This window comes from Stenella coeruleoalba, assembly GCF_951394435.1.
Source record: "Stenella coeruleoalba genome assembly, chromosome: 15".
Taxonomy (NCBI): Eukaryota; Metazoa; Chordata; class Mammalia; order Artiodactyla; family Delphinidae; genus Stenella; species Stenella coeruleoalba.
Genome location: NC_137161.1, coordinates 86,576,488 through 86,599,511, shown reverse-complemented (window position 1 = coordinate 86,599,511; position 23,024 = coordinate 86,576,488). Strand labels below are relative to the sequence as shown.

The following is a 23,024-nucleotide window of genomic DNA, read 5'->3' as shown; positions in this document are numbered from 1 at the left end:
AGAGGCAGGATCCCAGAGCTCCGGCGGCGAGCGCGGGCAGGGCCGCTGGGGGGCGGCCGCAGAGGCAAGCACGCTGGGGGACCTGCCCGCCACTGTGGGTCTTCCCGGCGGCCCTCCCCCTTCCACCACCTCCGCCCCCCACTGCATGCCGCAGGTACCTGGCTGGAAACCTCATACTCCACGTGCTTGAGGAAGAGGCCCTTCTTCTCGGGGATGAGCTCCACCTGCACGGCGTCCCTGGCCAGCAGCTCCTGCAGCGTGAGCGACAACAGCAGTGGGTTCCCCGGCGGCATCTGCATCCGACTGGAGTCCGGGGCCTTCGGCTCGCTGACCTGGGGCACTGGTGAGTCTGCAGGAGACAAGGTGAGCGCAGCTGCTCAGACAGGGAGGCCGCCCCGCAGACGCCGCCTGCTGGCTCAGCACGTGGACTCCGGCCACGTCACCCAGCCAAACCCCATCCTGGCCCCGGCGACGCTCATTCATTCAGGCTGGGGGTCCACTCAGGGCCACGTCCTCCTCTCTCATAAACCACCACGCCATGAATCAGCAAACACGCCCACATGTCCAGGACCGGGCAAGTCTAGTTTTCAACTTGGGCAGAGAAAAAGAAGTGAAATATTTACAAGTTATGTGCAAAAATAGAGTCCTCCTTTTCTCCAGAGTCAAGAAAACGGTTAAAACAGAGAAATGGGCCATCCGATCTTCTACACGCACCGGCATTTCCAGAGGCAGAGCACACTGCGTTCCCGCCACCACAATCATTCTGATGTGTGAGAACCTGCATGCTCGCTTGAGCTAGAGCTCCTGCTCCCACAGATCAAAGCATTAAGCCCTACAACTTCAGCTCCTTAGACACAAGAAGTCACCCACGTATTGTTCACAGGACAGGGAAAGACAACTCAGAGATTTTATATCTAACAGCCTGCCAACAAACACAGAAACCCTGTTAAAAGGTCAGTTTGGTTTTTAGTACAGAGAAGAGCTTAGAACTTTAAAGAAAAAAAGGTTCTTTTCAGTTAAAAAAAGAAGGTTAAGGTATCCCTTGGGGGAAAAAGGTCTCATTCCAAGTAACACTGCTATAAACATAGAACAAAGGGTAGATCACATTTCTCCACCTTCTCAATTTTCTACAACGTCATTGTATCACTTTTTATGATTTACTTCTTAAAGTAATTCTTCAGTGCACGATTCTGGTTTACATTCTAATACAGAATTAATGACCAGATTTTTTCATCTGTGAAATCACTCAGCATTTTAGGATTTAACATATAGCTGCCTTGAACTGACCTTAAAGATTAAAAGAAAATAAACAAGGGCTTAGCTTGTATCTGGGAACCCCCAAGGGCCTCAAAACTCCATACAAAAACTAAATGTCGGGCTTCCCTGGTGGCGCAGTGGTTAAGAATCCGCCTGCCAGTGCAGGGGACAAGGGTTCGAGCCCTGGTCTGGAAGATCCCACATGCCACGGAGCAACTAAGCCCGTGCACCACAACTACTTAGCCTGAGCTCTAGAGCCCCTGAGCCACAACTACTGAGCCCACGTGCCACAACTACTGAAGCCCACATGCCTAGAGCCCTGCGCTCCACAACGAAGAGTAGCCCCGGCTCGCCGCAACTAGAGAAAGCCCACACACAGCAACGAAGACCCCACGCAGCCAAAAATAAATAAATAAATAAATAAATGAAAACACTAAATGCCATGTGCTCTAAGGCAGGCTGCTCTCAAGTGAGGGCATATGTCCCAGGGTCGCGACGATCCACCAAGTGCAGGAAGAAGGTATTAGCGGCTCTACTTGTATTTTCTTTACTTTTTTGAATTGTTTCATTGCACTTGTATTTTCTGTCTCTTCCTTTTTAATTTACATCACAATGTACATAAGAGTAGTAGAGTGTAGTACGTGCATACAAGTTACTAAACCGTGCATATGTATAAATTGTGTACGTGTGTGTCAGTGTGCGTACAGGTGCTGCATGTGGGGGTGTGTGCGTGTGTGAGTCTGAATATGAGGTGTGTGTCTATGTTTAAGTGTGTATGTGTACATGTGTGCACACATGTATGAGCGTGTGTACATAAGTGTCTGTATATGAAGTGTGTATATGGGGGGTGTCCCCAATACCTTAATGACTAAGCATGTGTGGAGACCACAGCTCTAGAATGTACCTGTTCTCCGAAGTCATCCCGAGAGCCCAGCCCCTTTCCGTGGAAAGGGGCCTTAAAGCTGTGTTTACCCAGTCTCCTCGGGGACCACGGAAATCCTCAAGGAGCCAACAAGCGTTTCTTAAGTACCAGCTCCAGGGAACACGGTGATGAATAAGACAGGGTCCCTGAGCTCATTAATTCATCCACACAGAAAACAGCTGTGTCCACCATTGCCAGGCACAATCTATAAATATCCAAACTCTGGGGAGAGTGGGAATCAGCCCACGATAACCCTAAGAGCGCCCTGAGACTCAGGACACAGCCCCAGGGCGCAAACTCCGGAAGGGCAGGGATCCGCTCAGCTCTGTTCTCAGGTATGTCCCGGCGACGGGAGCCTGGCACACGACGGGGGCTCGAGGAATGTTTGCTGAGTGACTATTTACTGTTATTTATTGTATTTCCCGGAGGGAAATACAGCACCTCTGGGGAAAAGCGAAATCTTAACTAGAGCACAGAATATGTGGAAAAACAGGAAACAATAAAGCTAAAAAGGTAATGGGGGAGAATATTTTTATCGGAGAAAATATGTGCAAATCATACATCTGATAAAGGACTTATATCTGGAATATACAAAGAACTTACAACTCAGTAAAAACACAGACAAATAATCCAGTTTAAAAATGGGCAAAGGGTTTACATAGACATTTCTCCAAAGATGTACAAATGGCCAGGAAGTACAGAAAAAAATGCTCGACGTCACTAACCGTCATGGAAATGCAAATCACAGCCACACTAAGATGATGCCCTATGTTGACTCCAATTAAAAAACACAAAAAAAAAGACTACATTGTGCGCTGGTGAGGATGTGGAAAACCCTCACATATGCTGGCAGGTGTGCAAATGGTGCAGCTGCCTACAGAAACGGTCTAGCAGTTCCTCAGAATGTTAGAAATAGAGTTACTCTATGACCCAGCAGCTCCACTCCTAGGTATACACTCAGGAGGAATGAACGTGTGTGTCCACACAAAGACCTGTATACAAACGTCCACGGCAGCATGATTCATAAGAGCCAAAGAGGAAAAACCCAGATGTCCATCAACTGATGAATGGATAAACAAAAGCGGTCTATGCACACGATGGAATATTATTCAGCATGGACACATTCATGCTACACCATGGATGAACCCTGAAGACATGATAGCAAGTGAAAAGCCGCCAGTCATAAAAGACCACATATGGGATGATTCCGTCTACCTGAAACACCCAGTAGAGGCCAACCCACAGAAGCAGACAGTAGCTTAGTGCTTGCATGCGGCTGGGGCGAGGGTGGGGGGGTGCAGGGCACGGAGGGGGTGGGGGGAGGTGGGAGTGACTGGTGAAGAGGCGCGATAAAATCGACTACGGCGATGGCTGCGCAACTGTAAATATACTAGAGACCACCGTATTACATGCTTCAAATGAGTAAACCGCCTGGCACGTAAATGATATCTCTATAAACTCTTTAAGTATAAAAGGTAGGCGACATCAATAAGAAAGGCAGAGTAAGGACCGCCAAAAATCCTCTCCTCCACAAAAGCAACGAGGACACTAGCAAAATCGTCAGAAATCAGCTTTTTCAAAACACTGCGAAGTGACTGAAGGTTTGTGGCAATCCAGGGTACAATTATTGATGCGATAATTAGTTAAGTCAAAATGAGGTCAGAGTGGAGTGGGGCGGCCTTCATCCAATATGACCGGAGTTTTTATAAGAGGAAGAGACCACATGAAGACACAGACACATGGACACACAGACAGGAGGCCACAGTACGGCAGAGGCTGAGGAGCTGCACCTGCAGACCCAGGAACGCCCAGGATGGCTGGCCACCGCCAGGAGCTAGAAGAGGCGGGAAGAATCCACCCCGACAGGCTCCAGAGGAAGCATGACCCTGCTGGCACCTTGACTTCAACCTTCTGGCCTCCACAACTGTGGGACAAGACATTTCTGTTGTTTTAAGCCACCCACTCTGTGGTGCTTTCTTACAGCAGCCCCAGGAAACTCACACTATAAACTTTACAGAATTAGTCCAGAAAGGTTGTTAAACAAACAAGCTACAACAGAGAGCAACAACACCTTGGAGGGAAAACTGATTTCCTGAGATGCTACATTATTTTTTTTTTAACATTTATTTTTGGGCTGCATTGGGTCTTCGTTGCTGCATGAGGGCTTTCTCTAGTTGCAGCAAGCTAGGGCTACACTTTGCTGCAGTGGGCAGGCTTCTCATTGTGGTGGCTTCTCTTATTGTGGAGCACGGGCTCTAGGCACGTGGGCTTCAGTAGTTGTGGCACACGCACTCAGTAGTTGTGGCGCACGGGCTCTAGAGCGCAGGCTCAGTAGTTGTGGCACACGGGCTTAGTTGCTTCGCTGCACGTGGGATCTTCCCGGACCAGGGCTGGAACCCGTGTCCCCTGCATTGGCAGGCGGATTCTCAACCACTGCGCGACCAGGGAAGTACCAGCTACACTATTTAAATGGTCCAGTCTTCAACAAAAGTCTCTAAGACATGCAAAGAAACAAGAAGGTAGTACCAAAGGGTGGGGGGGGGGGCACACACAACAGAAACTGTCCTTGAAAAAGCCTAGGTACTGAACCTATTAAGGACCTTAAATCAGCTATTTGAAATACGTTCAAAGGACTAAAGGGAACCATCTCTAAAGAACTAAGGGAAAGTATGAGAACAACACCTCACTCACAGGGAATATCAATAAACAGACAGAAATTATTAAAAAAAAGAAACATAAAAATTCTGGAGTTGAAAAGTTCAATAGCTGAAAAATTCACCAGAGTCACAACAGCAGATCTGAGTGAGCAGAAAGAAGAACCAGCAAACCTGAGGTTGGGCCAATTGAGATTGTTTTTTCCAGTCTGATGGACAGAAAGGAAAAAGGATGCAGAAACACGAACCGCTCCTCAGAGATGTGTGGGACACGCCAAGCAGACCAGCATAATCGTAACAAAAATCCCCAAAGGAGAAAGGTTGAGAGAGCACGCTTGAATAAGTAATGGCCAAGTGTGATGTAAATAACCCAAGAACTCAAAAGATCCCAACTAGGATAAACTGAAGAGATCCACACTTGGACCCATCATAATGAAACCGTTCAAACTGTACAATGAGAAAACCCTGAAAGCAACAGGAGAGAAATGACTCGCTAGACGGTTATAAATATGGGAGCTGTAACTCCCACGGCAATCACCTAGAAAATAACCCCCAAAAAGTATAATAGCCAAAACTATGTGGGAACGTAAATGGAACACTAGAAAATACTTATTTAATGTAGAAGAAAGCTGTAACAGAAGAACGGAGAAAGACTTCAATTAATGGGGGAAGATCACTGGGAGAGCACCGGGGTCTCTATTAACATTTTTATGTAAGATAAAAACTCACACATGCCCAATAGAGAAAATTTATGATTTTCCTGATGATTAAAATAATGTCCCAAGACAGAATGTAAGCTCAGTAATGATTACCCAATGATCACATGCTGCTGAGAAATGCGAACTCTGATCGCCGGAGGGTTTAAAAGACAACTCAAAAGACACATTTTAAACCAGAGACATTACTCTCAACCACCTTGAGAACAACCCCTTTGCAGAAGTTTCAATCACAAGAAAGCCACCATCCCAAACATCAATTTACTAAACTAAGACACCCATATTTTCAAAGAAAAAAAAAAATTGAAGAGCAAAAAAGAAGGGAAAAAGGCCATTTCAGACAGGCCGCACTGTCATGTGATGGACCACAGGCTGATGAAAGGGCAGGAATGCAGGGAGGAGATTCTGGTTGACCCAGGGTGTCATGCCAAGGTCACCGGCAGGACTTATCAAATGGAGCCTCCTATGCCAGTTTAAGCAGCCCCATGAGACCAGGGCCTGGAAGAGGCACCGTCCCCCAAGCCAGCCCCTCAGAGATGAAACAGCTCGGACGAGAGGCCAGCCAGGCCCCTGATGAACGGTGGTGGGCAAAGGCTGGCTCTGACCTCAGACGTCCCCAGCAGTGTGGCTGGCGAGTGACAGCCTCTGAGCTTTCCAACAGGCCTCTCCAAGGGTGTTCCCTCCAAACTTTCCAGTACAAAACTACTCTACCATGGGGTGCCCTGGAGTCGGAAGCCCCGGCCTTGAAAAGCCACCCACTGTCCTGACACTGGGCCAGGAAGCAGCGCTCAGACCCGCAGGCTGAGAATCGGGCTAACGCCGGCCCACACGGATGGCCCTTGTGGGCACAGAACGAGACAGCAGAGCTCAGATAACCAGCTCCCCGACACAATCGGCAACCCTTGGCTCCAGCCCAGACCTCATGTGTTCCAATCCCAAGAGAGTCTCTACGTCTGCTGAGTAAAACGTAGCACGTGCTCCCCCACGACAACAGGTGTCGGGCCCTTGGCTCTGGGCTGGCCCACGGGTCAGGGCCTCACGGTCAGTGTGGCCGAGCCTCACACTCCCCTCCTCTCTGGATATCTCGCTCCTCCGGCTCCAGGGTGACAGTGACAAGGAGCTGCATCACTCCCAGGCCAGCCACCAGCGCACTGTGTGACCCCAAGCCACACAGCATGGAAAGGGAAACAGCCAGCTAGAGTATCTGACACCCATTCAGCTCTGAGATTCTGGGATTCTCCAAGTCGGTTATCCACAAATCAAAGCAATGAAACTTCAAACACACACACAGGCCAACTATCCTTCCCAACACACTTCCGTCAGAACCTTTAGGCAGTAATGCTGCCACTGGGATGCATCCCAAGACGTCTAACTCCACGTGTTCTGTTAGCCGCTGACATCTGGGGTCCTTACCCCCAAACAAAGCTTTGGGAAACAAACAGGATTTGCTGAATAAACCACTCTGTCTCGCACACACCCCTGCTTTATCTAAGCAAACCTCAGCAAATGCTGACCAACACGGAAGTCCAGACTGGGAGACCCCGCACAGGGAGCACAGGGCGCCACCCACGGGGGCCAAGGCCAGCCCGGCTGCCCCACACGATCCCTGCCGGCCCAAGTGGGGTGCTGCTCTAAGCACTAGGAGAACCTCCCAACCCCGCCCAGCCCAGGCGGCCCTGGGGTCCTCCCTGCTGGCAGAGCAGCCCTCAGTGTGAAGTGCCTTTCGAGCCATGAGAGGTCCCGTGGCCCCAAAGGCAGCCAGTGCGGAAGGCCCCTATTTTCTTCGTTTAGTGGCAGGTGCATACGAACATGTCCTCCGATGGACTCCGCGCTCAGGGTTCCACCACCACTGCCATCCTCGCCTGCTGGTTCACCAGATGCGGGCAGGGCAGGGACCAGCGAGACACAGCACAGCCACAGGAGCTGAAGTCTCCAGACTGAGCACGCCTCAGGATCACCTGCGGGCTCGCCGCACGCTGGAGGTTAAGACAGCTCTTACCAAAAGAAGAAGAGGGGGCTTCCCTGGTGGCGCGGTGGTTGAGAGTCCGCCTGCCGATGCAGGGGACGCGGGTTCGTGCCCTGGTTCAGGAAGATCCCACATGCCGCGGAGCCGCTGGGCCCGTGAGCCATGGCCGCTGAGCCTGCGCATCCAGAGCCTGTGCTCCGCAGTGGGAGAGGCCACGGCAGTGAGAGGCCCACATACCGCAAAACAAAAAAAAAGAAAGAAAAGTGTTGGCAAGGGCGTGGAGGGATTGGAATTCTTTTGTGTGGCTGGTAGGACCGTAAAAGTTGGTGCAGCCACCGTGGAAAACAGTGCAGCAGTTCCTCAAAAAATTAAATATAGAATCCCCATAGGAGACACAATTCCACTTCTGGGTCTGTACCCAAAAGAACTGAAAGCAGGAACTAGAAGACATATTTGCACAGTCATGTTCAATGCAGTATTATTCACAGTAGTCAAAAGGTGGAACTACCCAAGCGTCCACTGACAGATGAATGCATCCACAAAATGCGGTCCATCCACACAATGGAACACTATTCAACCTTAAAAAAGAAGGAAGTACTGACACATGCCACATCGTGGATGGTCCTTGAGGACATCATGTCCAGTGAAATAAGCCAGACACAAAAAGACAATGTATGGGGCTTCCCTGGTGGCGCAGTGGTTGAGAGTCCGCCTGCCGATGCGGGGGACACGGGTTCGTGCCCCGGTCCGGGAAGATCCCACGTGCCGCGGAGCGTCTGGGCCCATGAGCCATGGCCGCTGGGCCTGCGCGTCCGGAGCCTGTGCTCTGCAACGGGAGAGGCCACGGCAGTGAGAGGCCCGTGTACCGCAAAAAAAAAATAAAATAAAAGACAATGTATGATTCCACTCACGTGAGGTCCCTAGAGCAAATTCATAGAAAAAGCAGATGGTGGGGACCTGGAGCTGCGGGACAGGAGGATGGAGAGGGAGTGTTCAATGGGGCAGAGTTTCCATCTTGCAAGATGAGTAAGTTCTAGAGATGGATACTATCAAAGGAGGCACAACAATATGCATGTACTTAATGCCACAGACCTGTGCGCCTGAAAACGGTTAAAATTTACATTATGTATGTTTTACACTTAAAAAAACACAGATTGCTGGGCCCCAGTCCCAGAGTCTAGGGCGGGGCCTGAGAATCTGAATTTGTAACAAGCTCCCAGATGCTGCTGCTGATCCAGGGGCCACAGTGCGAGAACCAGTGTCACAGGGCGACCAGCGGGGAGGAATTCAGGGCCTCACCCAGACCCGTGTCCCTCATCTAACAAAACGCAGAGGTGCACAGATGCTGCCACCGTACTTTCTGCACTCGTCAAATGCGGAACCAACGACATTCCAGACGACAACCTTTTCACCGAAATAACACGAAACGGGGTCAGCAGACACCATTTTCAACCTGAATATTCCTTCTCAGGCTCATGAAACTGTTTCAACCTTTGAAAACTTCTCTAAGCTACACTGTTATTCTGCAGTTAACAAACTGTTCTCAGGAAATGGAAGCAGAAGCTTCCTCATCCTTATCGTGGCCATGGCCTCAGAAATGAGGATTCAGCAGCTCCAGGGCCAGGGAATGTCAGGAACGCCCCCCAACGCCAGGAAGCAGAGCTGCCCCACCTGTGGTCAGCTCGCCCTAAGAAGCAATCCGTCACTAACCAGCTTTTGATTGTCCCTAACTCAGGAGCTCAACTGAACAAACTGTGCATGGCCTCAATTTCATCAACTTTAAGGTTTACTTTTCTTTTAATAACCTATTTTAGGTAACGTTACAATATCTTGAAATAAGGGGACTTCCCTAGTGGCGCAGTGTTTAAGAATCCGCCTGCCAATGCAGGGGACACGGGTTCAAGCCCTGGTCCGGAAAGATCCCACATGCCGCGGAGCAACTAAGCCCGTGTGCCACAACTACTAAGCCTGCGCTCTAGAGCCCGTGAGCCACAACTACTGAGCCCACGAGCCACAACTATTGAAGCCTGCGTGCAGCAACGAAGACCCAACGCAGCCATAAATAAATAAATTTTTAAAAATCCATTTAAAAAAACATCTTGAAATAAAGGAAATCTCTCCAAGCCAGCAATCTATACACATCCGTGTTCACTGTGTGCGCGCTCCTCCACGTGCGCAGGGTTGTGATGTGACACAGTTTTCAAATACCAAGCGTGTTTCCAAGCTTCCGTGACCACGTTTCCTTCAACCTTTCTGTAGAAGCAAAAACCTCCTAGATTCCCAGCCAGTCAGATAATCACTAGGAAAACTGTCTCACTTCAATCCTATCCTTTTAAATACATGTACTTTTGTTGTGAAATACTTCAAACATGCATGAAAATACAGGAAACATCAGGACCCACGTGTCCACCAAGACTTCACTAAAGAGGACACTGTGCCCTATTTTTTGCTGAAAAGAATTTTTAATAAACAAAATGTTACACATGCACACCATCCTCCCGACCCCCTTCTTCCTCTTCCACAGTAACCACTACCCTAGAGTTGATGGGTACGATTTCCAGGCAGGTCTGTGCACTTTCTCTACATAAGTGTCCAGGAAGTCCATGCAAACATTGTGTTCCATTATGTACAATAAACATACAATTCCTTTCTTTTCCCACTGGCTTTTAAAACCCTTTTATATTGAAACAGAGCGTGCTCACAGAGAAGCGAACATCTCAAAACCGTTCAGCTCAATGAATATACACATCAGGGTAACAGCACCTGGATAAAGGAAGGCACCCCTCACGCTCCCTTCTCCCCGAGGGAGAGACTTCCAAAGCCACAGGTTACCTCTGCCTGGTTCTTTACTGACACCACACACGTGGACTCGAGCCCTGAGTCCCTCTGTTTCTGACTTCCTCCACTCTTGGTGTGTACAACCCGTCCGCGTGGCTCACGGGGTACAGACGGTCCACTTTCTTGCTGTGGATCCCGCGGTGTGATCAGCCGGGGCCTCTTACTCATTCTGCGGCCACGCGGCATCTGGGCAGCTTCACACGCTGCTGCTACGAACACGCCAGCAGCGGCACGTCGGTGGACGCATGTACGCATTTCTGTTCGGTACATTCCTGAGAGTGAAATTACTGGATCCTGGGGTTTCGTATGTGCAGCTCAGTAAATAATTCCAGTTTTCCAAGTAACTGAGCCAGTTTACGCTCCCAGCAGCAGGGGTTCCAGCCGCCTCCCGCGCTGGCCGACACTCACTCTTTCCGTCCGGTTTTCCTCGCCCTGCTGGGCCCTTGACTCTTGAATACAGTCGCAATTCATCTGCCATTTTTACCTTGAGTTCTCTCCTTTCACAACACTGCTCCGTATTTTCGAAGGTATTAAGACTATTACCTGTAAAGACTGAATAATGACTTAGATACGAAACTAAAATCACTTAGCCGTTCTCCTAACTGCTTCTGCTCTTAAAAACAGCATGAAGAATATCACTGTTCACAAAATAGTTTGCCCTACTTTTTATTCTATCCTTAGAATCCACTCCTAAAGAATTCCACATTTTTTTCCTGCTCACAGACGCTTCCCAAAAGGCTTTTATCTCCCCACGTGAACCATACTACCTCACCAGCACTCTCTTCAGAAAACCCCCTTGGAGTTACTGCAGTCACCTCAGTGATCTGTGCGTGTTTCCTGGCAGCATTACAAAAAAAACTAAAGTTTCCTAACTGAGGATCAGAATGGCAACCGCTAAGAATAGCTCCGAACGCGGGGTTTCCCCAGCTCCACCACCGCCCCCCGCAAAACGCCCCTTCACATTTCTCGGCCAGCAAACCCCCCACCCGCCTGCTCCCCTCTCTCCAGCCACACCAGCTACCCGGCCGCCCCGTGAACGCAGCGCGCTGCTGCTGGCCCGGGCACCTTCACCTGTCGTCCCTTCTGCCAGGGTTCTCCTCCCAATAATCCACCAGGCCACCTCCTTCGAATCCTGGTGCAAAACTCACTCTCAGTGCCATTTCCTCAGGGACAACGGCCCTGCGCCCCAGCTGCCCCCGTGCGTCGACGACTCGCTGCATGTGCCGAGTACCGTCCACCTCCCGCTACGAGAACATCAGCCCCTCGAGGGCAGGCCTTTCTGTTTATATGGTTCAGTTAGTATCCCAGCGATCAACAACAGTGCCCGGCACACAGTGAGCGCTCAAGGAGCATCTGTGGATGGAAAGAAGGACTCCAATTCGCAGCAGCAAGAAGGCCTACTGTGTTCTCCCAGGCAGGGTGACAGCCCCATGCCCGCCCCACCCACGCAAGTCGCACTCAGGCCTCACCGGTGACAGGAACCACGCCTCGGTGAGCTGCAGCAAGAAGGAAGAGCTGCTCACACAGGACAGCTGTTAACACGCACGGCCACGCGGAGCCCTGGAGCAGTGACACCGTCCAGCTGGCAGTGACATCCTCCCACACCCCCCCTCACGGCCTCTCTGCCAGGTTACAGCTATATCCTTTTATCCCCCCAAAGAATAGAAGGCAAAACCCCTGATTACAGAAAGCTGTAACGTGCCTTGAGGGTAACCAACCTACACAGCAAGAGACGCAGGTGTTTCACCTTCCTGCGAAGGTTTAAGTGTTTTTACCTTGAAGCAAGATATAAACTCTCTCTTAAGGTCCCTCCAAGCCCTCTGGTACTCATTAGCTGAGACTTCCCAGACTGAATCCCGTCCGGCCTCCGAAGCTCAGTTCAGACACCCCTTCAGCAGTGAAGTGTCCCCCGAGCCCCAGCTGCAGTCGCTGCCCCCTTCCTGCCCTCGTGACTGGCTTGGACGCCCTATAGCTGAGCTTTCCTAACCCATCGCGTTCCCGGGTTTCTCCCACACACCCCATAACCCCCTCCAGGGCGCTTTGATTCCCTAATACCGCCTAGCACAGGGGTGGCACACAGCACGTGCACCCCAAGAGTTCCTTATGATGGACAACCGGGTTTCCAAATGCCACAGAAGGACACCAGACCCCTTCCTCACACCATACACAACAACTCATTCCAAATGGACCACAGCCCTAAGTGTAAGAGCTAAAACTACAAAACTCTCAGCAGAAAATATAGGAGTAAATCTTTATGACCTTGGGTTAGGCAAAGCTTTCTTAGGTACGACACCAAAAGCATCAACTGAAGAACAAAACAGATGAACTGAACTTCGTCAAAATTAAAAACTGGTGTGCTGTAAAAATACCATGAAGAAAGTAAAAAGACTACCCACAGAAATGGAGAAGTCATCTGTAAACCGTGTATCTGCTAAGGGACTTGGGTCTAAAATACATAAAGAATTCTTATAACTCAAGTTTTTTAAAAAGACAAATTACCGGGCTTCCCTGGTGGCGCAGTGGTTGAGAGTCCGCCTGCCGATGCAGGGGACGCGGGTTCGTGCCCCGGTCCGGGAAGATCCCACGTGCCGCAGAGCAGCTGGGCCCGTGAGCCATGGCCGCTGAGCCTGCGCGTCCGGAGCCTGTGCTCCGCAACGGGAGAGGCCACGACAGTGAGAGGCCCACGTACCGCGAAAAAAAAAAGACAAATTACCTAATTTTAAAGATTGACAAAGGATTTGAATAGACATTTCTCCAAAGGAGATGTACAAAAGGCCAACAAGCACATGAAAAGATGACCAACCACATGAGGTTCCACCCACTGGGATGGATATAATCAAAAGGGCAATAACAAGTGTTGGTGAGGATGTGGAGAAGTTGGAACCCTCAAAGGTTGCTGCAAAACAGTCCGGCAGTTCCTCAAAAGGTTAAACATGGGTTACCATGTGACCCAAGGATTCCATCCCTAGGTGTACACCCACGAAAAATGAACCCCTACGCCCACACAGAGACTTGTATATGAATGTTCACGTCAGCATTAGTCATAACGGCCAAAACACGGAGACAGCCCAGATGTCCGTGGACCGATGAATGGATAAGTAAAATGTGAATTATCCATACAACGAAATATTCTTCAGCCATAGAAAGAAATGAAGTACTGACCCACGCTACAACCTAGATGGACCTTGAAAACGCTGTGCTGAGTGAAACAGCCAGTCACAAAGGACCACAAATTATATGGTTCTATTTATATGAAATTTCCAGAACAGGCAAATCTACAGAGACAGAAAGAGCAGTGGTGGTCTAGGCTGGGGGAAGAGGGGGTTGGGGGTATGGGGAGTGACTACTAACGGGTACGGGATGATGACAGTGCTGTACAATCAATTGTGGCGAAGGCTGCGGAACTCCTGGAATACACTGAAGATCACTGAACTGTACCCTTGAAACGGGCGAAAGTTGCATCTCAATAAAGCTTTCAAAAACGCTGTATGAATTCCTTCTCTTCTTCTCTCCAGCTCTTGTGAATACGAACTAAGTGTCCTCCCACCCCAGCACCGTGCCTGGAACACAGCTCGCCATCTTAAAGAAGGTGTCTGCTAAGAAGGGAAAATACCATCCACCTGTGACATCCTTCCGTTGGGTTTCAGGCACAGGTAAGAAAATTTGAGCTGGTGATGTTGCCACAGAAGCTTCAAGTGGCCACACTCAGGACCCTGTGGACCTCCGTGGGGTGGCCTGAAGCTGCAAGTCAGTCGGAGTGGAAGCAGCCACTGAGAGCTAAGAAACCAGTCCGGTTCCCCTGAATAAAGTGCTTTCTCCCCTCTTCTACCCCTTCCCATGAATTCAAAGGCAGGGAAGAAGACGGTCACCTGGACGGCTGTGTGCCGTATCGACCACCACTACAGCAAGGGCCACGACCAGTGTCTGAACCTTCCGGGTGCTTATATAACACCTCTTGAGTCCTACAAGCAGTCTCAGTAGGTACTGTGACCCCATTTCACAGACGTGAAAACTGGAGGCCCAGCCGGCAGCATGGCCCGCCTGCCTGGGCAGAGTCAGGTGACACGTGGGGCCTGAACTTGCACCAGGTTACCCGATGACACCAGATCCCTGTTGCCTCCTGAGCTCACAGGGCCTCATTCGAGGCCCACAACGAGGAGAGGCGCAGGGGCAGGCACACCCCACGCCCGGGCCCGGGGCCAGAGGGTCTCAGCGCAAAGCCTGCTGTGAACGAGCCGCCCACCTCCCTGCACTCAGTTTTCTCCTCTCTAAAACGAGGACAACACCGTCTACGTTACCGGCTGGCTACAGCACGTTAAATACATGTTTATGCGTGAAGGCATCCAGCACGCGGCTGGTTTTTACAGGACCTGTGCCCAGATGAAACCACACAGCAAATGAACGAACTGCTGGCCAGGGGACGTGGCTCCCTCAAGCACCGGGTCCCCTGCCATGTGATTCCCTAAACTCTGCTGGGAATCCCCAGAGCGCCAACTGCCCCTGGGACCTCCAGGGACGTGAACCACTCACGTTCACACAGATGGGGCTTCTCCGGCCGAAAGTGGCCATTCCTTCCCGAGGGAGAGTCGAGGGGCCAAGGCACAAAGAGAGGGGGAAATCACTGGTTTGTTTCCTCAGGACGTCACGAGACTGAAGCCCAGTCCCGAAAGGAGTCACCTATCAGATGATTTCCTCTGACTCAACCTGGAGCAAAAGGAACCCGCAGGGCAGCCACGGGACCCCTGCTTCTCCGTGAATCTCACCAAACCTGCTTCTGAAAGGGTTCATTGAGTCTCTCCCTCGGAAAGCCTCTTAGGTCTCTCCTTTCCGGAATGTTTTTCTGTGGGGAGGCCCAGGGACTTTTTCCAGAGTTTAAAGAGAATACTGCTTTACCTAGCTCGGGAGATCTTGGAGTAACTCACAAAGGAGAAGTTCAAAGTCCACAAAGAACACTCATCTCTGTTGAGCTAAATGCAATCTGGCTTTGGTTTTCTTTTTTTAAAAACCCTCCTCCCAGGCCTGGATGGTTCCGTCTGAAAGTGAACACGCTCCAAAGTATCTGGCAGACTCAGTGTGTCTCGATCCCAGCGGAGGCTAAATGGACGACCTGCGTTCGCAGCCTCACTCAGTCCCTTGAAGAAAATTCCGAGCGATCACCGACAGTACAAGCCAAGGGACATACGATTAAATCCGTTTAAACAGATACTTACTGATCCACAGAAGGGGTCACAAGGAGTGAGACAAGGCCCCTGCCTGGGGAGGGAGCAGGGGGTGGGACGAACTGGGAGATTGGGATTGACATATATACACTAATATGCATCAAATAGATAGCTAATAAGAACCTGCTGTATAAAAAGTAAATAATAAAATTAAATTTTTTTTAAAAAAAGGCCCCTGCCTTCCAGCTGCCTGCGGGGTAAAGGACCAGGAATGCAATTAATCAACCAGAACACGGAAGGCCTCGGAAACTGGCATGAACAAATTAGGAACCGTGAAAAATGTCACAGAAAGAAAACTAGTTAGTCAGTTTTCCCCCCACAATGAAACCTCTGCACTAAATGGTGGAGACCCAGTTTCCAGGCAATGAAGACTGGACTCTCATGCAGTGCCTGTCTGCCCAGAACTCGGAAACCCGTGACCCAGGGTGATCCAAGCATCTCAAGCAGGTGGGGGAACTCGGCCCGTGGGTCGCAACACACGCGACGCGATCTGTTCCTTGAGAGCTTTCGCGCCCAAGCCAGCTGGAGACGAGCCCCCGGCCGACGCCCCGCTCCCGGGATTGATCTTGGGGACGCTCAGCAGACGGGGTGCAGGGCTGAGGCTCGAGCTCGCACCCTCACCGCTGCCCAGCACTGACGCTCCCTTTCTGGAGAGAGAGCGCGACGCCTCACGAGGGCCTCGGGTGCTCTTTGCGAGCACAGGCTCACGGAGCCACCTCTCCCCTCGGAAAAACCCCCTGACGACAGAAGGGTCTCCGTCCGGGAGACACTGGCTACAGCAGTCAGGAGCGAAGCCTCCAGACGGGGTCCTGAAAGGGGTCCGCGGGGCAGCCCTCCCACCGGGGGCCGGAGCCGCGCCGGACGGCGCTCCAGCTCCGCCATCCACTAGCTGTAGGTGCCGGGCAACTTACGGCCTCTGCGTGCCTCGGTTTCCCCATCTGTAAAGTAGGGGTGGGGCGACGCCTCGCCTCCTAGCATTACTGAGAGGATTAAGTTGCTTTACACGTCAGGCACGAGGAAGGGCCTCTGGCACACGGCAGGTGCTCTGAAAGGCTTAGTCATCACAGCTACCACACAACGCTACCGCTCGGCTCTGCAAAGGCCCAAAACAACTCCCTCCCAGCAAGGGGGCAGAGGATGGGGTACTCTGTGCGCCCAGCAGAGACCCTCTCGGGGAAACAGGCCCCTTCCACGGGGCAGAGGCAAACTACAGCCTCTTGCAGAAACTCCCACCAGACTCCCTACGTCACCGTCCGTCCTAAGGACACTCAGCGTGCAGAAGCCATCACGAGATAAAGACCCGCCCACGCCCACGCACAGACCGTCCTCGGGTCCTGAAGCGCTGATAACGCAATTTCAAATCTCCCTTTCGTGCGAAACCCCAGCAGTGAGTGGCCAGTTCTTGGAAAATCCCTGCACCCCCGGCCTGGACTGGAACTTCTCCGGAGCTGGGAGGTGAAATTACTGTTCTGAAGATAATTAACTGTGCTAAGTCAGGAGTATCACCTGACTCTTGTCTCAGCAGATGGCCTCTGCCAGAGTTGCATACTTTCAACAGCAGGTGACTTTCCCAGACATCCCTCCCGCTGCCACACAGATGCCAGCGGCCCTGGGGTCTCGGTCCTCCTTCCTGCTGGTCCCAGGGGCCACTGGAACACCTGGACTCGCCAGCGGGCCGGGCCAGCGCCAATAATACCCAGACACAGACATCGGACACAGCGGAGCCAGGGAGATTAGGAGTGGATGTCAATTCAACAAAACATGCATTTCATTATAAATACACCTCCAATATTAACTCGAGAGTGAAAACTAAGGGAGACCAACACTCCCACAAAACTGTTTTAAAACGAGGTCCCCAGCACCCACCTTTGCTTGTCAAACTGTGCTGTTAGCAAGTCCGCTTAATGTCTCAGGATCTGGGACACACTGGGTTTTCCCCCAACATTTTCTACTGTGAAAGAGACACACACACACACACACACACACACACACACACACACACGTATAAAATGTCTATGGACAGTTTAACAAAACTATGTATCAAACACATGTGGAACCACTATCCAGGTCAAAAATTAAAAGATGGCTGGGATCTTGGAAGCCCCCATGACCTGTACCTCGCAGACCCTCCTTTCTCCTATTGGAGGCGACCGCAGACCCTCCTTTCTCCTATCGGAGGCGACCACAGCCCCATTTTCACGCCATTTCACCTGCTCTTCATTTATACTTTCATCACCTGCGTAAGCAGAGTCTAATTCTAACCCACACAGCAGAGTCTAATTCTGCATGGCTTTGAACTTAATGTAAGAGGAGTCTCGTGGTATGCATTTCCTCTGGCTTCTTTCAACATCCTCAGTGGAGGGTGCTGGGACTCGGTACTTGTATTCGCAAAAGGTCTTAACAGGACATGGCAGAGATCACCTAAGGACGTCTCCCTGGCTCTCAAAGCCTAACAACTGAGCTTAAAACTGTGATTCAACACGCACAGCTGACAGCAGCGGTCACCTCTAGGCTGGGGAACTAGTTTAGCAGGAGAGAAACTCTGTTTACCAAGTGCAAGCATCAGGACATTTTTTTAATATTGATCCAACGTAAAGGATCAAGTTTTACGACGTTAGCACTTTAAAAGCACAAACGTACATTCCTGGATTCATTACTACACAGACGTCAAATAGAGAATTATGAAAACTTCTTGGTGGCGTAGACTAACGCTAAGTGAAACGAACGGACTAGCAAACCAAACGTAAATACACCCTGAGGTTAACTACCAAAAGCGTGTGCAGAGGAAAAAAGGAAACATGCTAAACACAGCAGCTGCGAGCTCACCCGTGAGCTCCCTTTTACAAGACGTTTGTATTTGCGCTTATCTTACTTGTACAGCAACATCTCCTCGAAGTGCCAAATCACATACCACATGAAACTTTACTGCTCTGCTTACGGTCCACTCATAAGACTTGTCGGAGAGAACTTCACTGGCACCAATCAGGTTGAAGACTGTCGGAAAATCACGTCAATGTACTTCTCAGAGATGTGTCTCCAGTCCCTACCACGCTTCCCTGGAATTCATCAATCGTGCAATTTCCCTTTCCTTTTGCTTAGCACACATACTCCACATTGCGTTAAGAGTGCTGAAGGACCCCCCACCGCCCCCGCCAACATGCCTATCCACACACCCCAAGGACACGTGTGTCCTCCTACAACCTGGCCAGCAGGAAATAGAGCCAAGTGTGGCCTCAGCTTCCCCTAGAGCTCAACTCACAGGTCATGTCTGGGGCCCTCCTGCGCCCGCCTGTCCCACGTGAGGTTTTAATACTGGTACCTTCACCAAGAACGTCTACCCCAAGTCTGGCTATGACTTCTTAATGATTCTACAACAAAAACGTTCAAAGGATGAAAGCACTACAGTCCTTCAGAGGGTAACGTGCGTGGTCAAGGGTCGAGCTCTTCGAATTCCCGAGGGTCCAGGCTGCCTGTCTGCTCACTTGCCCCAGGTTCTAACCACGAGGGCAGCTCCCCTTAACATGCACTGCGGGCCACAGAAGGCGGCTCACATCTCTCCAGCAACTCACCACTCCAGCCCCTCCCCGTCACCCCAGCACACCGCAGGCCAGACATCTCTTTTTCTGGTGCATTTTTCTTAGGAAGGAAAAAATAAACCAAAACAGAATTTCCCAACCCGGAACACATCACTTTCTTGCTAACCACAAATTCTGGCAAAACGTGTTCTGTGTAATAGTGATTCAGTTCCTCTTTCTTCAAATGTACACCTTTTACCTTGCAAATTGTGTGTGTGTGTGTGTGTGTGTGTGTGTGTGTGTGTGTGTGAAAGGGAGAAAGAGATGGAGCTCAAAGACCATTAACACCAATTTAAATAATATCTGCATAGCTACCATTGTTACCAACCTAAAATGTGACCCTATCCTAAAAAACACTGACAATAAAAATGTAATTCTAGGGCTTCGCTGGTGGTCCAGTGGTTAGGACTCCGAGCTTCCACTGCAGGAGGCCCAGGTTCGATCCCTGGTCGGGGGACTAAGATCCCGCATGTCACGGGGGGGAAAAAAAACTGTAATTCTTTTCCAACATCAGAGCCCTTTCCACAAAGCAGACACTATTCTAGATACTAGGATGTAAAGAAAAATAATGGTTTCTGCCGGTCAGGAGTTGACAACGGAAATGTGGGGGATTTCCACATTTCCCCCGGGAAATGGTGTTTTGCCACGGGAAAGTGTCTTGCCCCAATGCAGATGGTACTTTAAGGGTATAATTTAATCCGTCAAATGCACACATCTCAAGTGACAGCTCATGACTTGCCTAACAGATGTGTACAGGCAGAGCAGCAGCAGCGAGGGTGGTGGCGGGAGCACAGGGGCGTGGAAACCGCGCAGGTGTGCAGAAAGGGTGCGGCCGGTCACGGAGGCGCTCAGAGGATGAGCAGAGTTCAGGCCTGACCCCACAGAAAACCAGGAGGCAGCCAGAGGTGTGGGAAGACAAACGGCTCAGAGCTTCCTAACCGAATGGGATGTATGGAGTACCGTCCAATGAGGCGCTCCAATGGAAGTGAAGATGATTCTCCCTTGTTCTAACAACCAAGTTTAGGGGACTTCCCTGGCGGTCCAGTGGTTAGGATGAGGCACTTGCACTGCCAAGGGCTCGGGTTCAATCCCTGGTCAGGGAACAAAGATCCCCCAAACCGCACAGAGTGGCCAATAAATAAATAAATCAATAAATAAAAACCAACTTTAGGTCCGCAGGGTTGTAGGAAAGCAGGGCTGGGATACACAGTGGTAATCTGTCTATATTTTTTTTATCCGTGTATGATGCAATCGCAAAAATCAGATTAGACAATCAAGCACACATCATCCTCATTCTCTGTCACTCTAAGGCACAATCATTGAGCTCTGTAACCTGAAACAAACTCTCATGCTGCACAGTCAGAAAACAGAGTGTCCAGTCAGATATTTTGATAGTTAATGATTTTAATATAAAACCCACCACAGGTTTATGTCCAAAATACAAAAAGAACTGCTAAAAATCAAAGAAAAAAAGACAATCCCTTAAGACAATGGGCAAAAAATAAGAACAATCGGTTCAGAAGGCCATACAAGGGCAAAGTATTATAAGAAACTAAACCTCACTGATAATCGAAGAAATAGAAATTAAAACAAAAATAAAACACGTTCTTAATTTCTCTAATGCTGAAGGGAGTTTTTTAAAAAAAATGGTATGAAATGGTGATGAGGTTATGGGGAAAAGATGCACTGCTGTTACCGGTATAAATTGGTAATAGCCACCAGAAAGGATAATTTGTAAGGATTTGTTAAAACAAAAAATATGCAACCCTATGACCCAGCAATTCCACTCCTCACGGGTATCTAAGGCAGAATAATGGCCCCTAAAGGTACTCGCATCCTACGCCCTGGAACGTGTGAAGCTGTTAGATTCCACAGTAAAGGGGAATTAAAGGTGTAGATGAAGTTTAGGCTGCTAATGAGCTGACTGTGAAAGGAGGGCAAAGGATGTGGATTAGCAGGTAGGCCCAATGTAATGCTGGGGTCCTTCAAAGTGGAGGAAGTGAACAAAAGAAAGAGAATCAGAGGTGACAGGACAAGAAAGGTGTGGCCCGCGGTAGCTGGAGCAAGGGGATCCTCCGGCAAGGAATGCGGAAGGCATCTGGGAGCTGGAAAAGGTCTAGAAACGCCTTCTCCCCGAGGGCCTCCAGAGGGAACGCAGCCCTGTCCACAGTTGGATTTTAGCCCAGGGAACCCTGTTTGGGGCTACTGACCTTCAGAACTGTAAGATGATAAATTTTTGCTGTTTAAGCCACTCTGTTTGTGGTAATTTGTTACAGCAGCAGTAGAAAACTAATACACTACACTAGGGAAACACGGGCACAGCACACAAGGAGGTGTACGTTGTCTGAGTACACGTATGTATAAGACACGAAAAGAGCGATGAAAGGATGCATCCCAAACTGGTAAGAGGAGGTGATCACAAATGGGGTGAGACTTTAATCTATAATGTTCTGGGTGTTTGTCCACGTATTGCACAATTGCAAGTTCAATTTGTCAGGAGGGAGTTATCATTTATAGCTTAAGCTTCCAGGGATTAGAATATGATATAAAAGACCGTTGAGGCTGAAAACCACAGTGAACACCATTTTTTCTGACAATCCCAAAGCTACTACAAAGACCTAGACCCCCGGGATCCCCACAATTAACACTAACGGTGGGCTCTGGCTGTGTGGACAGAACACCAGAGAAGAGGAAATTCGCTGTATACCCATAAGCCACTGCTTCTTCAACAGTCAAAAATAAACCTTTGCTAAAGCACGAGAGATACATATATCATCTGTGGACAAAATTCATTCTCAAAGACTTGTATTTTCTGACTCCAGCCCCTCCAAACACCACCCACACCACGACATGCCCCCTTAACACTGCCCACGGTGGACAAGTCACTTGCCTCTGGGTTGTGGGGTTTTGGGGGTTTTTTTCCTCTACCATTTCACCTGCCATCCAGGATGGCTAATAAAATCACCAGGGCCCCAAGGAAGGCCCGCTGCCAGTCTCGGAGAGCTGTGGTAGATGATACCACAACAGCAGCCAGGGGGTGAGCCCTGCAGGAAAGTCAGGGCTGCCCCTGTACCTGCAAAGAGACCCCTGAGTAACCATCACATCCAGGAACTCTGAGCTGCTTTACAATCCTCGGGGGAAGAACCATTCCCACCCAAACGCTGGGAGCCCAGCGTGCGGCCCTGGTACAGGAGGGCCAACTGGCCCACCTGACTGGCCCACCTGGGCTCGAACGTGTGACCTCATGAACGCAGTGTTCTAACCACGAGCAAGAGCCATCACATGCTTCTCCTTACACAGCTACATGAGAAAGGAAAAGTAACTAAAGACCAATGTGGGTGGCGGGGTGGGGACCGCTCCCGAGACGCAGACTCACCAAGGGACTTCATGCCAACGGGGTCAATCCGGCGCAACGCCACCCGTGCCGCCAGCAGCTTCACTCCACTTCTGCCTCTTTTTCTCCCTAATGAATCCGGTGTCTAGCAGCCCTCCAGACCTCTAAGCATGGCCTCCTCAGGGACACCTCGCCAGACGGCCCAGCCGCAGCTTCCAACCTTGGGCCCCCGCCACCCCCCAAGAAGCAGCAGTAACTCACACCAACACCCACCTTCATCTATCCTCCAGTTAGAGGACTAGAGGGGGTACCATTTTAAACAGGGACATCCTAGAAAACGCACGCCTCACGCTCATCCGCTAAGAAAAGCACTCAGGGAGAAACACGAAGGGCTGGCGTTCGAGAACACTAAAGTCTTGAGCGGCCAGAGTTCTTGCCAAGACCCGGCAGGTCCTGGGACTGCGCCCCACGCGGCGGGCAGGCCGGCAAGCAGGAAGCGCGGGGCGGGCGGGCCCTGCGGCCCCCAGGGACCCGGACAGTCTC

At 50.4% G+C, this 23,024-nt stretch overlaps 1 protein-coding gene across 5 annotated transcripts in view; it reads right to left on the bottom strand.

The window, feature by feature from the left end:
* The window catches only part of SNX8 (sorting nexin 8), a 77,204-nt gene that overhangs the window by 15,691 nt on the left and 38,489 nt on the right, over positions 1–23,024 (bottom strand). For 4 of the 5 annotated variants that reach the window (XM_079944253.1, XM_079944254.1, XM_079944255.1 and 1 more), the window contains one exon: positions 159–349. In XM_079944253.1, coding sequence (XP_079800379.1) covers positions 159–349 — 191 coding nt within the window. Of the gene's footprint in view, positions 1–158; positions 350–7,548; positions 7,825–23,024 lie in introns of those variants that run through there. The other variant, XM_079944257.1, reaches the window with a different exon arrangement.